The 15623-nt window shown below is 50.5% G+C and overlaps 1 protein-coding gene across 1 annotated transcript in view; it reads left to right on the top strand.

The window, feature by feature from the left end:
• The window catches only part of LOC138301838 (platelet binding protein GspB-like), a 147025-nt gene that overhangs the window by 10253 nt on the left and 121149 nt on the right, over positions 1-15623 (top strand). The window contains exons 11-24 of the mRNA XM_069242334.1: positions 4380-4583; positions 4713-4952; positions 5226-5459; positions 5967-6062; positions 6777-7010; positions 10737-10868; positions 11421-11624; positions 11754-11993; positions 12267-12500; positions 13200-13403; positions 13533-13772; positions 14046-14279; positions 14571-14774; positions 14856-15034. Of these exons, the coding sequence (XP_069098435.1) occupies positions 4380-4583; positions 4713-4952; positions 5226-5459; positions 5967-6062; positions 6777-7010; positions 10737-10868; positions 11421-11624; positions 11754-11993; positions 12267-12500; positions 13200-13403; positions 13533-13772; positions 14046-14279; positions 14571-14774; positions 14856-15034 (2879 nt within the window). The remainder of the gene's footprint in view (positions 1-4379; positions 4584-4712; positions 4953-5225; positions 5460-5966; positions 6063-6776; positions 7011-10736; positions 10869-11420; positions 11625-11753; positions 11994-12266; positions 12501-13199; positions 13404-13532; positions 13773-14045; positions 14280-14570; positions 14775-14855; positions 15035-15623) is intronic.

The raw sequence follows: 15623 nt of genomic DNA, 5'->3' as shown, positions 1-15623 counted from the left end.
AGTTGCTGCTATAGTTGCTGCTGTAGTTGCTGCTGTTGCGGGTACTGTTTTGTCTGCTGTTGTTGCAGGTGCTGTTTCTGCTGTGGTGGCCGCTATTGTGGCTTCTGTTGTGGCTGCTGTAGTTGCTGTTGTTGTTGCTACTGTTGTAGCTGCTGTTGTAGATGCTGTAGTTGCTGCTGTTGTAGCTGCTGTTGTTGCAGCTGTTGGTGCTGCTGTAGTTGCTGCTGTTGTTGCTACTGTTGTTGCTGCTGTTATGTCTGCTGTTGTTGCAGGTGTTGTTTCTGTTGTTGTGGCTACTGTTATGTCTGCTGTTGTTGCAGGTGTTGTTTCAGCTGTGGTGACAGCTGTGGTGGCTGCTGTTGCAGGTGTTGTTTCAGCTGTGGTGGCAGCTGTTGTGGCTGCTGTTGTTGCAGGTGTTGTTTCTGCTGTGGTGGCAGCTGTTGTAGCTGCTGTAGTTGCTGCTGTTGTAGCTGCTGTAGTTGCAGCTGTTGTAGCTGCTGTTGTGTCTACTGTTGTGTCTGCAGTTGTGGATGCTGTTGTGGCTATTGTTGTGGCTGCTGTTGTTGCAGGTGTTGTTTCTGCTGTTGTGGCTGCAGTCGTTGCTACTGTTGTTTCAGGTGTTGTTTCTGCTGTGGTGGCAGCTGTTGCTGCAGCTGTTGTGGCTGCTGTAGTTGCTGCTGTTGTTGCTGCTGTAGTTGCTGCTGTAGTTGCTGCTGTTGTGGCTACTGTTGTGTCTGCTGTTGTTGCAGGTGTTGTTTCTGCTGTGGTGGCCATTATTGTGGCTTCTGTTGTGGCTGCTGTAGTTGCTGCTGTTGTTGCTGCTGTGGTGGCAGCTGTTGTGGCTGCTGTGGTTGCTGCTGTTGTAGCTGCTGTTGTGTCTAGTGTTGTGTCTGCAGTTGTGGATCCTGTTGTGGCTACGGTTGTGGCTGCTGTTATTGCAGGTGTTGTTTCTGATGTTGTGGCTGCTGTCGTTGCTACTGTTGTTTCAGGTGTTGTTTCTGCTGTGGTGGCAGCTGTTGCGGCAGCTGTTGTGGCTGCTGTAGTTGCTGTTGTTATTGCTGCTGTAGTTGCTGCTGTTGCGGCTACTGTTGTGTCTGCTGTTGTTGCAGGTGCTGTTTCTGCTGTGGTGGCCGCTATTGTGGCTTCTGTTGTGGCTGTTGTAGTTGCTGCTGTTGTAGCTGCTGTAGTTGCTGCTGTTGTTGCTGCTGTTGTTGCTGCTGTTGTTGCAGCTGTTGGTGCTGCTGTTGTTGCTGCTGTTGTTGCTGCTGTTATGTCTGCTGTTGTTGCAGGTGTTGTTTCTTTTGTTGTGGCTACTGTTATGTCTGCTGTTGTTGCAGGTGTTGTTTCAGCTGTGGTGGCAGCTGTTGTGGCTGCTGTTGTTGCAGGTGTTGTTTCAGCTGTGGTGGCAGCTGTTGTGGCTGCTGTTGTTGCAGGTGTTGTTTCTGCTGTGGTGGCAGCTGCTGTAGCTGCTGTAGTTGCTGCTGTTGTTGCTTCTGTTGTAGCTGCTGTTGTTGCTGCTGTAGTTTCTGCTGTTGTGGCACCTGTGGTAGCAGCTGTTGTTGCTGGTGCTGTGGCTACTGTTGTGGCTACTGTTGTGGCTGCTGTTGTTGCAGGTGTTGTTTCTACTGTTGTGGCTGCTGTAGTTGCTGAAGTTGTTGCTGCTGTTGTGGTAGCTGTAGTTGCTGCTGTTGTTGATGCTGTTGGGGCAGCTGTTGTTGCAGGTGTAGTTTCTGCTGTGGTGGCAGCTGTTGTTGCTGCGGTTGTGGCTACTGTTGTGTCTGCTGTTGTTGCAGGTGTTGTTTCGGCTATGGTGGCAGCTGTTGTGGCTGCTGTTGTAGCTGCTGTTGTGGCTGCTGTAGGTGCTGCAGTTGTTGCTGCTGTTGTTGCAGCTGTTGTGGTGTCTGTAGTTGCTGCCGTTGTTGCTGCTGTTGTGGCTACTGTTGTGTCTGCTGTTGTTGCAGTTGTTGTTTCTGCTGTGGTGGCAGCTGTTGCGGCTGCTGTAGTTGCTGCTGTTGTTGCTGCTGTAGTTGCTGCTGTAGTTGCTGCTGTTGTGGCTACTGTTGTGTCTGCTGTTGTTGCAGGTGTTGTTTCTTCTGTGGTGGCCGCTATTGTGCCTTCTGTTGTGGCTGCTGTAGTTGCTGCTGTTGTTGCTGCTGTTGTAGCTGCTGTTGTAGCTGCTGTAGTTGCTGCTGTTGTGTCTGCTGTTGTTGCAGGTGTTGTTTCTGCTGTGATGGCAGCTATTGTGGCTTCTGTTGTGGCTGCTGTAGTTGCTGCTGTTGTTGCTGCTGTTGTGGCTGCTGTAGTTGCTGCTGTTGTTGCTGCTGTTATGTCTGCTGTTGTTGCAGGTGTTATTTCTGTTGTTGTGGCTACTGTTATGTCTGCTGTTGTTGCAGGTGTTGTTTCAGCTGTTGTGGCAGCTGTTGTGGCTGCTGTTGTTGCAGGTGTTGTTTCAGCTGTGGTGGCAGCTGGTGTGGCTACTGTTGTTGCAGGTGTTGTTTCTGCTGTGGTGGCAGCTGGTGTAGCTGCTGTAGTTGCTGCTGTTGTTGCTTCTGTTGTAGCTGCTGTTGTTGCTGCTGTAGTTTCTGCTGTTGTGGCACCTGTGGTAGCAGCTGTTGTTGCTGGTGTTGTGGCTACTGTTGTGGCTATTGTTGTGACTACTGTTGTGGCTGCTGTTGTTGCAGGTGTTGTTTCTACTGTTGTGGCTGCTGTAGTTGCTGCCGTTGTTGCTGCTGTTGTGGTAGCTGTAGTTGCTGCTGTTGTTGATGCTGTAGGGGCAGCTGTTGTTGCAGGTGTAGTTTCTGCTGTGGTGGCAGCTGTTGTTGCTGCGGTTGTGGCTACTGTTGTGTCTGCTGTTGTTGCAGGTGTTGTTTCGGCTGTGGTGGCAGCTGTTGTGGCTGCTGTTGTGGCTGCTGTAGTTGCTGCTGTTGTTACTGCTGTTGTTGCAGCTGTTGTGGTGTCTGTAGTTGCTGCCGATGTTGCTGCTGTTGTGGCTACTGTTGTGTCTGCTGTTGTTGCAGTTGTTGTTTCTGCTGTGGTGGCAGCTGTTGTGGCTGCTGTAGTTGCTGCTGTTGTTGCAGCTGTAGTTGCTGCTGTAGTTGCTGCTGTTGTGGCTACTGTTGTGTCTGCTGTTGTTGCAGGTGTTGTTTCTGCTGTGGTGGCCGCTATTGTGGCTTCTGTTGTGGCTGCTGTAGTTGCTGCTGTTGTTGCTGCTGTTGTAGCTGCTGTTGTAGCTTCTGTAGTTGCTGCTGTTGTTGCTGCTGTTGTTGCTGCTGTTGTGGCTGCTGTAGTTGCTGCTGTAGTAGTTGCTGCTGTTGTGGCTACTGTTGTGTCTACTGTTGTTGCGGGTGTTGTTTCTGCTGTGGTGGCAGCTGTTGTGGCTCCTGTTGTTTCAGGTGTTGTTTCTGCTGTTGTGGCTGCTGTAGTTGCTGCTGTTGTTGCTGCTGTTGTATCTGCTGTTGTTGCTGCGGTAGTTGCTGCTGTATTTGCAGCTGTTGTTGCAGATGTTGTTTCTGCTGTGGTGGCAGCTGTTGTGGCTGCTGTTGTATCTGCTGTTGTAGCTGCTGTAGTAGCTGCTGTTGTTGCTGCTGTAGTGGCTACTGTTATTTCTGCAGTTATTGCAGTTGTTGTTTCAGCTGTGGTGGCAGCTGTTGTGGCTGCTGTTGTTTCAGATGTTGTGTCTGCTGTGTTGACAGCTGTTGTGGCTACTGTTGTTGCTGCTGTAGTTGCTGCTGTATTAGTTGCTGCTGTGGTGGCTACTGTTGTGTCTCCTGTTGTTGCAGGTGTTGTTTCTGTTGTTGTGGCTACTGTTATGTCTGCTGTTGTTGCAGGTGTTGTTTCAGCTGTGGTGGCAGCTGTTGTGGCTGCTGTTGTTGCAGGTGTTGTTTCTGCTGTGGTGGCAGCTGTTGTGGCTGCTGTTGTTGCAGGTATTGTTTCTGCTGTGGTGGCAGCTGTTGTGGCTGCTGTAGTTGTTTCTGTTGTAGCTGCTGTTGTGTCTGCTGTTGTGTCTGCAGTTGTGGATGCTGTTGTGGCTACTGTTGTTTCAGGTGTTGTTTCTGCTGTGGTGGCAGCTGTTGCAGCAGCTGTTGTGGCTGCTGTAGTTGCTGCTGTTGTTGCTGCTGTAGTTGCTGCTGTAGTTGCTGCTGTTGCGGCTACTGTTGTGTCTGCTGTTGTTGCAGGTGTTGTTTCTGCTGTGGTGGCCACTATTGTGGCTTCTGTTGTGGCTGCTGTAGTTGCTGCTGTTGTTGCTGCTGTTGTAGCTGCTGTTGTAGCTGCTGTAGTTGCTGGTGTTGTTGCTGCTGTTGTTGCTGCTGTTGTTGCAGCTGTTGTGGCTGCTGTAGTTGCTATTGTTGTTGCTGCTGTTATGTCTGCTGTTGTTGCAGATGTTGTTTCAGCTGTGGTGGCAGCTGTTGTGGATGCTGTTGGTTCAGGTGTTGTTTCTGCTGTGGTGACAGCTGTTGTGGCTTCTGTTGTTGCAGCTGTTGCTGCTACTGTTGTGTCTGCTGTTGTTGCAGGTGTTGTTTCTGCTGTGGTGGCAGCTATTGTGGCTTCCGTTGTTGCTGCTGTAGTTGCTGCTGTTGTTGCAGGTGTTGTAGCTGTTGTTGTAGCTGCTGTGGTTGCTGCTGTTGTTGCTGCTGTTGTTGCTGCTGTTGTTGCAGCTGTTGTGGCTGTTGTAGTTGCTGCTGTTGTTGCTGCTATGTCTGCTGTTGTTGCAGGTGTTGTTTCTGCTGTGGTGACAGCTGTTGTGGCTGCTGTTGTTGCAGGTGTTGTTTCTGCTGTGGGGGGAGCTGTTGTTGCCACCGTGGTGGCAGCTGTTGTGGCTGCTGTTGTATCTGCTGTTGTAGCTGCTGTAGTTGCTGCTGTTGTTTCTGCTGTTGTGGCTACTGTTATTTCTGCAGTTATTGCAGGTGTTGTTTCAGCTGTATTGGCAGCTGTTGTAGCTGCTGTTGTTTCAGGTGTTGTTTCTGCTGTGTTGACAGCTGTTGTGGCTGCTGTTGTGGCTGCTGTAGTTGCTGCTGTAGTAGTTGCTGCTGTGGTGGCTACTGTTGTGTCTGCTGTTGTTGCGGGTGTTGTTTCTGCTGTGGTGGCAGCTGTTGTGGCTGCTGTTGTTTCAGGTGTTGTTTCTGCTGTTGTGGCAGATGTTGTGGCAGCTGTTGTGGCTGCTGTAGTTGCTGCTGTTGTTGCTGCTGTTGTAACTGCTGTTGTTGCTGCTGTTGTTGCTGCTGTAGTTGCTGTTGTTGTTGCTGCTGTAGTTGCAGCTGTTGTTGCAGGTGTTGTTTCTGCTGTGGGGGCAGCTGTTGTTGCCACCGTGGTGGCAGCTGTTGTGGCTGCTGTTGTATCTGCTGTTGTAGCTGCTGTAGTTGCTGCTGTTGTTTCTGCTGTTGTGGCTACTGTTATTTCTGCAGTTATTGCAGGTTTTGTTTCAGCTGTAGTGGCAGCTGTTGTAGCTGCTGTTGTTTCAGGTGTTGTTTCTGCTGTGTTGACAGCTGTTGTGGCTGCTGTTGTTGCTGCTGTAGTTGCTGCTGTATTAGTTGCTGCTGTGGTGGCTACTGTTGTGTCTCCTGTTGTTGCAGGTGTTGTTTCTGTTGTTGTGGCTACTGTTATGTCTGCTGTTGTTGCAGGTGTTGTTTCAGCTGTGGTGGCAGCTGTTGTGGCTGCTGTTGTTGCAGGTGTTGTTTCTGCTGTGGTGGCAGCTGTTGTGGCTGCTGTTGTTGCAGGTATTGTTTCTGCTGTGGTGGCAGCTGTTGTGGCTGCTGTAGTTGCTTCTGTTGTAGCTGCTGTTGAGTCTACTGTTGTGTCTGCAGTTGTGGATGCTGTTGTGGCTACTGTTGTTTCAGGTGTTGTTTCTGCTGTGGTGGCAGCTGTTGCAGCAGCTGTTGTGGCTGCTGTAGTTGCTGCTGTTGTTGCTGCTGTAGTTGCTGCTGTAGTTGCTGCTGTTGCGGCTACTGTTGTGTCTGCTGTTGTTGCAGGTGTTGTTTCTGCTGTGGTGGCCACTATTGTGGCTTCTGTTGGTGCTGCTGTTGTTGCTGCTGTTGTTGCTGCTGTTATGTCTGCTGTTGTTGCAGGTGTTGTTTCTGTTGTTGTGGCTACTGTTATGTCTGCTGTTGTTGCAGGTGTTGTTTCAGCTGTGGTGGCAGCTGTTGTGGCTGCTGTTGTTGCAGGTGTTGTTTCAGCTGTGGTGGCAGCTGTTGTGGCTGCTGTTGTTGCAGGTGTTGTTTCTGCTGTGGTGGCAGCTGCTGTAGCTTCTGTAGTTGCTGCTGTTGTTGCTTCTGTTGTAGCTGCTGTTGTTGCTGCTGTAGTTTCTGCTGTTGTGGCACCTGTGGTAGCAGCTGTTGTTGCTGGTGCTGTGGCTACTGTTGTGGCTACTGTTGTGGCTGCTGTTGTTGCAGGTGTTGTTTCTACTGTTGTGGCTGCTGTAGTTGCTGAAGTTGTTGCTGCTGTTGTGGTAGCTGTAGTTGCTGCTGTTGTTGATGCTGTTGGGGCAGCTGTTGTTGCAGGTGTAGTTTCTGCTGTGGTGGCAGCTGTTGTTGCTGCGGTTGTGGCTACTGTTGTGTCTGCTGTTGTTGCAGGTGTTGTTTCGGCTGTGGTGGCAGCTGTTGTGGCTGCTGTTGTTGCGGGTGTTGTTTCTGCTGTGGTGGCAGCTGTTGTGGCTGCTGTTGTTTCAGGTGTTGTTTCTGCTGTTGTGGCAGATGTTGTGGCAGCTGTTGTGGCTGCTGTAGTTGCGGCTGTTGTTGCTGCTGTTGTAACTGCTGTTGTTGCTGCTGTTGTTGCTGCTGTAGTTGCTGTTGTTGTTGCTGCTGTAGTTGCAGCTGTTGTTGCAGGTGTTGTTTCTGCTGTGGGGGCAGCTGTTGTTGCCACCGTGGTGGCAGCTGTTGTGGCTGCTGTTGTATCTGCTGTTGTAGCTGCTGTAGTTGCTGCTGTTGTTTCTGTTGTTGTGGCTACTGTTATTTCTGCAGTTATTGCAGGTTTTGTTTCAGCTGTAGTGGCAGCTGTTGTAGCTGCTGTTGTTTCAGGTGTTGTTTCTGCTGTGTTGACAGCTGTTGTGGCTGCTGTTGTTGCTGCTGTAGTTGCTGCTGTATTAGTTGCTGCTGTGGTGGCTACTGTTGTGTCTCCTGTTGTTGCAGGTGTTGTTTCTGTTGTTGTGGCTACTGTTATGTCTGCTGTTGTTGCAGGTGTTGTTTCAGCTGTGGTGGCAGCTGTTGTGGCTGCTGTTGTTGCAGGTGTTGTTTCTGCTGTGGTGGCAGCTGTTGTGGCTGCTGTTGTTGCAGGTATTGTTTCTGCTGTGGTGGCAGCTGTTGTGGCTGCTGTAGTTGCTTCTGTTGTAGCTGCTGTTGTGTCTACTGTTGTGTCTGCAGTTGTGGATGCTGTTGTGGCTACTGTTGTTTCAGGTGTTGTTTCTGCTGTGGTGGCAGCTGTTGCAGCAGCTGGTGTGGCTGCTGTAGTTGCTGCTGTTGTTGCTGCTGTAGTTGCTGCTGTAGTTGCTGCTGTTGCGGCTACTGTTGTGTCTGCTGTTGTTGCAGGTGTTGTTTCTGCTGTGGTGGCCACTATTGTGGCTTCTGTTGGTGCTGCTGTTGTTGCTGCTGTTGTTGCTGCTGTTATGTCTGCTGTTGTTGCAGGTGTTGTTTCTGTTGTTGTGGCTACTGTTATGTCTGCTGTTGTTGCAGGTGTTGTTTCAGCTGTGGTGGCAGCTGTTGTGGCTGCTGTTGTTGCAGGTGTTGTTTCAGCTGTGGTGGCAGCTGTTGTGGCTGCTGTTGTTGCAGGTGTTGGTTCTGCTGTGGTGGCAGCTTCTGTAGCTGCTGTAGTTGCTGCTGTTGTTGCTTCTGTTGTAGCTGCTGTTGTTGCTGCTGTAGTTTCTGCTGTTGTGGCACCTGTGGTAGCAGCTGTTGTTGCTGGTGCTGTGGCTACTGTTGTGGCTACTGTTGTGGCTGCTGTTGTTGCAGGTGTTGTTTCTACTGCTGTGGCTGCTGTAGTTGCTGAAGTTGTTGCTGCTGTTGTGGTAGCTGTAGTTGCTGCTGTTGATGCTGTTGGGGCAGCTGTTGTTGCAGGTGTAGTTTCTGCTGTGGTGGCAGCTGTTGTTGCTGCGCTTGTGGCTACTGTTGTGTCTGCTGTTGTTGCAGGTGTTGTTTCGGCTGTGGTGGCAGCTGTTGTGGCTGCTGTTGTGGCTGCTGTTGTGGCTGCTGTAGGTGCTGCTGTTGTTGCTGCTGTTGTTGCAGCTGTTGTGGTGTCTGTAGTTGTTGCCGTTGTTGCTGCTGTTGTGGCTACTGTTGTGTCTGCTGTTGTTGCAGTTGTTGTTTCTGCTGTGGTGGCAGCTGTTGTGGCTGCTGTAGTTGCTGCTGTTGTTGCTGCTGTAGTTGCTGCTGTAGTTGCTGCTGTTGTGGCTACTGTTGTGTCTGCTGTTGTTGCAGGTGTTGTTTCTGCTGTGGTGGCCGCTATTGTGCCTTCTGTTGTGGCTGCTGTAGTTGCTGCTGTTGTTGCTGCTGTTGTAGCTGCTGTTGTAGCTGCTGTAGTTGCTGCTGTTGTGTCTGCTGTTGTTGCAGGTGTTGTTTCTGCTGTGATGGCAGCTATTGTGGCTTCTGTTGTGGCTGCTGTAGTTGCTGCTGTTGTTGCTGCTGTTGTAGCTGCTGTTGTAGCTGCTGTAGTTGCTGCTGTTGTTGCTGCTGTTGTTGCAGCTGTTGTGGCTGCTGTAGTTGCTGCTGTTGTTGCTGCTGTTATGTCTGCTGTTGTTGCAGGTGTTATTTCTGTTGTTGTGGCTACTGTTATGTCTGCTGTTGTTGCAGGTGTTGTTTCAGCTGTTGTGGCAGCTGTTGTGGCTGCTGTTGTTGCAGGTGTTGTTTCAGCTGTGGTGGCAGCTGGTGTGGCTACTGTTGTTGCAGGTGTTGTTTCTGCTGTGGTGGCAGCTGGTGTAGCTGCTGTAGTTGCTGCTGTTGTTGCTTCTGTTGTAGCTGCTGTTGTTGCTGCTGTAGTTTCTGCTGTTGTGGCACCTGTGGTAGCGGCTGTTGTTGCTGGTGTTGTGGCTACTGTTGTGGCTACTGTTGTGACTACTGTTGTGGCTGCTGTTGTTGCAGGTGTTGTTTCTACTGTTGTGGCTGCTGTAGTTGCTGCCGTTGTTGCTGCTGTTGTGGTAGCTGTAGTTGCTGCTGTTGTTGATGCTGTAGGGGCAGCTGTTGTTGCAGGTGTAGTTTCTGCTGTGGTGGCAGCTGTTGTTGCTGCGGTTGTGGCTACTGTTGTGTCTGCTGTTGTTGCAGGTGTTGTTTCGGCTGTGGTGGCAGCTGTTGTGGCTGCTGTTGTGGCTGCTGTAGTTGCTGCTGTTGTTACTGCTGTTGTTGCAGCTGTTGTGGTGTCTGTAGTTGCTGCCGTTGTTGCTGCTGTTGTGGCTACTGTTGTGTCTGCTGTTGTTGCAGTTGTTGTTTCTGCTGTGGTGGCAGCTGTTGTGGCTGCTGTAGTTGCTGCTGTTGTTGCAGCTGTAGTTGCTGCTGTAGTTGCTGCTGTTGTGGCTACTGTTGTGTCTGCTGTTGTTGCAGGTGTTGTTTCTGCTGTGGTGGCCGCTATTGTGGCTTCTGTTGTGGCTGCTGTAGTTGCTGCTGTTGTTGCTGCTGTTGTAGCTGCTGTTGTAGCTTCTGTAGTTGCTGCTGTTGTTGCTGCTGTTGTGGCTGCTGTAGTTGCTGCTGTAGTAGTTGCTGCTGTTGTGGCTACTGTTGTGTCTACTGTTGTTGCGGGTGTTGTTTCTGCTGTGGTGGCAGCTGTTGTGGCTCCTGTTGTTTCAGGTGTTGTTTCTGCTGTTGTGGCTGCTGTAGTTGCTGCTGTTGTTGCTGCTGTTGTATCTGCTGTTGTTGCTGCTGTAGTTGCTGCTGTATTTGCAGCTGTTGTTGCAGATGTTGTTTCTGCTGTGGTGGCAGCTGTTGTGGCTGCTGTTGTATCTGCTGTTGTAGCTGCTGTAGTAGCTGCTGTTGTTGCTGCTGTAGTGGCTACTGTTATTTCTGCAGTTATTGCAGTTGTTGTTTCAGCTGTGGTGGCAGCTGTTGTGGCTGCTGTTGTTTCAGATGTTGTTTCTGCTGTGTTGACAGCTGTTGTGGCTACTGTTGTTGCTGCTGTAGTTGCTGCTGTATTAGTTGCTGCTGTGGTGGCTACTGTTGTGTCTCCTGTTGTTGCAGGTGTTGTTTCTGTTGTTGTGGCTACTGTTATGTCTGCTGTTGTTGCAGGTGTTGTTTCAGCTGTGGTGGCAGCTGTTGTGGCTGCTGTTGTTGCTGGTGTTGTTTCTGATGTGGTGGCAGCTGTTGTGGCTGCTGTTGTTGCAGGTATTGTTTCTGCTGTGGTGGCAGCTGTTGTGGCTGCTGTAGTTGCTTCTGTTGTAGCTGCTGTTGTGTCTACTGTTGTGTCTGCAGTTGTGGATGCTGTTGTGGCTACTGTTGTTTCAGGTGTTGTTTCTGCTGTGGTGGCAGCTGTTGCAGCAGCTGTTGTGGCTGCTGTAGTTGCTGCTGTAGTTGCTGCTGTAGTTGCTGCTGTTGCGGCTACTGTTGTGTCTGCTGTTGTTGCAGGTGTTGTTTCTGCTGTGGTGGCCACTATTGTGGCTTCTGTTGTGGCTGCTGTAGTTGCTGCTGTTGTTGCTGCTGTTGTAGCTGCTGTTGTAGCTGCTGTAGTTGCTGGTGTTGTTGCTGCTGTTGTTGCTGCTGTTGTTGCAGCTGTTGTGGCTGCTGTAGTTGCTATTGTTGTTGCTGCTGTTATGTCTGCTGTTGTTGCAGATGTTGTTTCAGCTGTGGTGGCAGCTGTTGTGGATGCTGTTGGTTCAGGTGTTGTTTCTGCTGTGGTGACAGCTGTTGTGGCTTCTGTTGTTGCAGCTGTTGCTGCTACTGTTGTGTCTGCTGTTGTTGCAGGTGTTGTTTCAGCTGTGGTGGCAGCTGTTGTGGCTGCTGTTGTTGCTGGTGTTGTTTCTGATGTGGTGGCAGCTGTTGTGGCTGCTGTTGTTGCAGGTATTGTTTCTGCTGTGGTGGCAGCTGTTGTGGCTGCTGTAGTTGCTTCTGTTGTAGCTGCTGTTGTGTCTACTGTTGTGTCTGCAGTTGTGGATGCTGTTGTGGCTACTGTTGTTTCAGGTGTTGTTTCTGCTGTGGTGGCAGCTGTTGCAGCAGCTGTTGTGGCTGCTGTAGTTGCTGCTGTTGTTGCTGCTGTAGTTGCTGCTGTAGTTGCTGCTGTTGCGGCTACTGTTGTGTCTGCTGTTGTTGCAGGTGTTGTTTCTGCTGTGGTGGCCACTATTGTGGCTTCTGTTGTGGCTGCTGTAGTTGCTGCTGTTGTTGCTGCTGTTGTAGCTGCTGTTGTAGCTGCTGTAGTTGCTGGTGTTGTTGCTGCTGTTGTTGCTGCTGTTGTTGCAGCTGTTGTGGCTGCTGTAGTTGCTATTGTTGTTGCTGCTGTTATGTCTGCTGTTGTTGCAGATGTTGTTTCAGCTGTGGTGGCAGCTGTTGTGGATGCTGTTGGTTCAGGTGTTGTTTCTGCTGTGGTGACAGCTGTTGTGGCTTCTGTTGTTGCAGCTGTTGCTGCTACTGTTGTGTCTGCTGTTGTTTCAGGTGTTGTTTCTGCTGTGGTGGCAGCTATTGTGGCTTCCGTTGTGGCTGCTGTAGTTGCTGCTGTTGTTGCAGGTGTTGTAGCTGCTGTTGTAGCTGCTGTAGTTGCTGCTGTTGTTGCTGCTGTTGTTGCTGCTGTTGTTGCAGCTGTTGTGGCTGTTGTAGTTGCTGCTGTTGTTGCTGCTATGTCTGCTGTTGTTGCAGGTGTTGTTTCTGCTGTGGTGACAGCTGTTGTGGCTGCTGTTGTTGCAGGTGTTGTTTCTGCTGTGGGGGGAGCTGTTGTTGCCACCGTGGTGGCAGCTGTTGTGGCTGCTGTTGTATCTGCTGTTGTAGCTGCTGTAGTTGCTGCTGTTGTTTCTGCTGTTGTGGCTACTGTTATTTCTGCAGTTATTGCAGGTGTTGTTTCAGCTGTATTGGCAGCTGTTGTAGCTGCTGTTGTTTCAGGTGTTGTTTCTGCTGTGTTGACAGCTGTTGTGGCTGCTGTTGTGGCTGCTGTAGTTGCTGCTGTAGTAGTTGCTGCTGTGGTGGCTACTGTTGTGTCTGCTGTTGTTGCGGGTGTTGTTTCTGCTGTGGTGGCAGCTGTTGTGGCTGCTGTTGTTTCAGGTGTTGTTTCTCCTGTTGTGGCAGATGTTGTGGCAGCTGTTGTGGCTGCTGTAGTTGCTGCTGTTGTTGCTGCTGTTGTAACTGCTGTTGTTGCTGCTGTTGTTGCTGCTGTAGTTGCTGTTGTTGTTGCTGCTGTAGTTGCAGCTGTTGTTGCAGGTGTTGTTTCTGCTGTGGGGGCAGCTGTTGTTGCCACCGTGGTGGCAGCTGTTGTGGCTGCTGTTGTATCTGCTGTTGTAGCTGCTGTAGTTGCTGCTGTTGTTTCTGCTGTTGTGGCTACTGTTATTTCTGCAGTTATTGCAGGTGTTGTTTCAGCTGTAGTGGCAGCTGTTGTAGCTGCTGTTGTTTCAGGTGTTGTTTCTGCTGTGTTGACAGCTGTTGTGGCTGCTGTTGTTGCTGCTGTAGTTGCTGCTGTATTAGTTGCTGCTGTGGTGGCTACTGTTGTGTCTGCTGTTGTTGCAAGTGTTGTTTCTGCTGTGGTGGCACCTGTTGTGGCTGCTGTAGTTGCTGCTGTTGTAGCTGCTGTTGTGTCTACTGTTGTGTCTGCAGTTGTGGATGCGGTTGTGGCTACTGTTGTGGCTGCTGTTGTTGCAGGTGTTGTTTCTGCTGTTGTGGCTGCTGTCGTTGCTACTGTTGTTTCAGGTGTTGTTTCTGCTGTGGTGGCAGCTGTTGCAGCAGCTATTGTGGCCGCTGTTGTTGCTGCTGTTGTTGCTGCTGTTGTGGCTACTGTTGTGCCTGCTGTTGTTGCTGCTGTAGTTGCTGCTGTGGTGGCTACTATTGTGTCTGCTGTTGTTACAGGTGTTGTTTCTGCTGTGGTGGCAGCTGTTGTGGCTGCTGTTGTTTCAGGTGTTGTTTCTGCTGTGGTGGCAGCTGTTGTGGCTTCTGTTGTGGCTGCTGTAGTTGCTGCTGTTGTTGCTGCTGTTGTAGCTGCTGTTGTAGCTGCTGTAGTTGCTGGTGTTGTTGCTGCTGTTGTTGCTGCTGTTGTTGCAGCTGTTGTGGCTGCTGTAGTTGCTATTGTTGTTGCTGCTGTTATGTCTGCTGTTGTTGCAGATGTTGTTTCAGCTGTGGTGGCAGCTGTTGTGGATGCTGTTGGTTCAGGTGTTGTTTCTGCTGTGGTGACAGCTGTTGTGGCTTCTGTTGTTGCAGCTGTTGCTGCTACTGTTGTGTCTGCTGTTGTTGCAGGTGTTGTTTCTGCTGTGGTGGCAGCTATTGTGGCTTCCGTTGTGGCTGCTGTAGTTGCTGCTGTTGTTGCAGGTGTTGTAGCTGCTGTTGTAGCTGCTGTAGTTGCTGCTGTTGTTGCTGCTGTTGTTGCTGCTGTTGTTGCAGCTGTTGTGGCTGTTGTAGTTGCTGCTGTTGTTGCTGCTATGTCTGCTGTTGTTGCAGGTGTTGTTTCTGCTGTGGTGACAGCTGTTGTGGCTGCTGTTGTTGCAGGTGTTGTTTCTGCTGTGGGGGGAGCTGTTGTTGCCACCGTGGTGGCAGCTGTTGTGGCTGCTGTTGTGTCTGCTGTTGTAGCTGCTGTAGTTGCTGCTGTTGTTTCTGCTGTTGTGGCTACTGTTATTTCTGCAGTTATTGCAGGTGTTGTTTCAGCTGTATTGGCAGCTGTTGTAGCTGCTGTTGTTTCAGGTGTTGTTTCTGCTGTGTTGACAGCTGTTGTGGCTGCTGTTGTGGCTGCTGTAGTTGCTGCTGTAGTAGTTGCTGCTGTGGTGGCTACTGTTGTGTCTGCTGTTGTTGCGGGTGTTGTTTCTGCTGTGGTGGCAGCTGTTGTGGCTGCTGTTGTTTCAGGTGTTGTTTCTCCTGTTGTGGCAGATGTTGTGGCAGCTGTTGTGGCTGCTGTAGTTGCTGCTGTTGTTGCTGCTGTTGTAACTGCTGTTGTTGCTGCTGTTGTTGCTGCTGTAGTTGCTGTTGTTGTTGCTGCTGTAGTTGCAGCTGTTGTTGCAGGTGTTGTTTCTGCTGTGGGGGCAGCTGTTGTTGCCACCGTGGTGGCAGCTGTTGTGGCTGCTGTTGTATCTGCTGTTGTAGCTGCTGTAGTTGCTGCTGTTGTTTCTGCTGTTGTGGCTACTGTTATTTCTGCAGTTATTGCAGGTGTTGTTTCAGCTGTAGTGGCAGCTGTTGTAGCTGCTGTTGTTTCAGGTGTTGTTTCTGCTGTGTTGACAGCTGTTGTGGCTGCTGTTGTTGCTGCTGTAGTTGCTGCTGTATTAGTTGCTGCTGTGGTGGCTACTGTTGTGTCTGCTGTTGTTGCAAGTGTTGTTTCTGCTGTGGTGGCACCTGTTGTGGCTGCTGTAGTTGCTGCTGTTGTAGCTGCTGTTGTGTCTACTGTTGTGTCTGCAGTTGTGGATGCGGTTGTGGCTACTGTTGTGGCTGCTGTTGTTGCATGTGTTGTTTCTGCTGTTGTGGCTGCTGTCGTTGCTACTGTTGTTTCAGGTGTTGTTTCTGCTGTGGTGGCAGCTGTTGCAGCAGCTATTGTGGCCGCTGTTGTTGCTGCTGTTGTTGCTGCTGTTGTGGCTACTGTTGTGCCTGCTGTTGTTGCTGCTGTAGTTGCTGTTGTGGTGGCTACTATTGTGTCTGCTGTTGTTACAGGTGTTGTTTCTGCTGTGGTGGCAGCTGTTGTGGCTGCTGTTGTTTCAGGTGTTGTTTCTGCTGTGGTGGCAGCTGTTGTGGCAGCTGTTGTGGCTGCTGTAGTTGCTGCTGTTGTTGCTGCTGTTGTAGCTGCTGTAGTTGCTGCTGTTGTTGCTGCTGTATTTTCTGCTGTGGTGGCAGCTGTTGTTTCCACTGCGGTGGCAGCTGTTGTGGCTGCTGTTGTATCTGCTGTTGTAGCTACTATAGTTTCTGATGCTAATAAACAAAAGAAATACACATTTAGCAATTTATATCCATCAAATATTAAGGTAAAAAGCACTTTGTGAAGGGAAAGCCACCAGTACACAGAAGCACAGACCTGGTGGCAACAGCCTCAATATGAGGTGAAATGAGCAAAGCCACCAAGCAGAGTGAAGGGCATGAAGATGGGAGATACAGAGCTTACAAGTAGAAGTGAAGTAATAAGGGGCACTAGTGGCATGGGGCAAAGGCCTGTGTCCAGTTGGAGAGATCATATGCACCAGGTAGGTGCTGCTCAGCAGCAGTCAGTGAAGAAGGCAGCTGAGAGCACAGCCTGCAAGCTGCAGCAGAGGCAGCTGAAGGGGGCACCAACAGCTGCATATCATCCAGGTAACAACAGGGAGTATAGATGTCCAGCTGGAGATCTGCCAGCTTAAGGGAGCACCACCAGCAGTAAGTCACTGTGGTAACATCAGGGAAAATAGATGTCCAAATGGAGAGGTGCCAGCTTAAGGGAGCACCACCAGCAGTATGTCACCGTGGTAACAGCAGGGAGCTGATGGAGCTGTGTTATCTTAAGGGAGCACCACCAGCAGTATGTCACCATGGTAAAACCAGGGAGCATAGATGTTCAGCTGTAACGGTGCCAGCTTAAGG

This window comes from Pleurodeles waltl, chromosome 6 (genome assembly GCF_031143425.1).
Source record: "Pleurodeles waltl isolate 20211129_DDA chromosome 6, aPleWal1.hap1.20221129, whole genome shotgun sequence".
NCBI lineage: Eukaryota > Metazoa > Chordata > Amphibia > Caudata > Salamandridae > Pleurodeles > Pleurodeles waltl.
The sequence above is the reverse complement of the archived record's forward strand: the minus strand, read 5'-3'. Positions and strand labels throughout refer to the sequence as shown.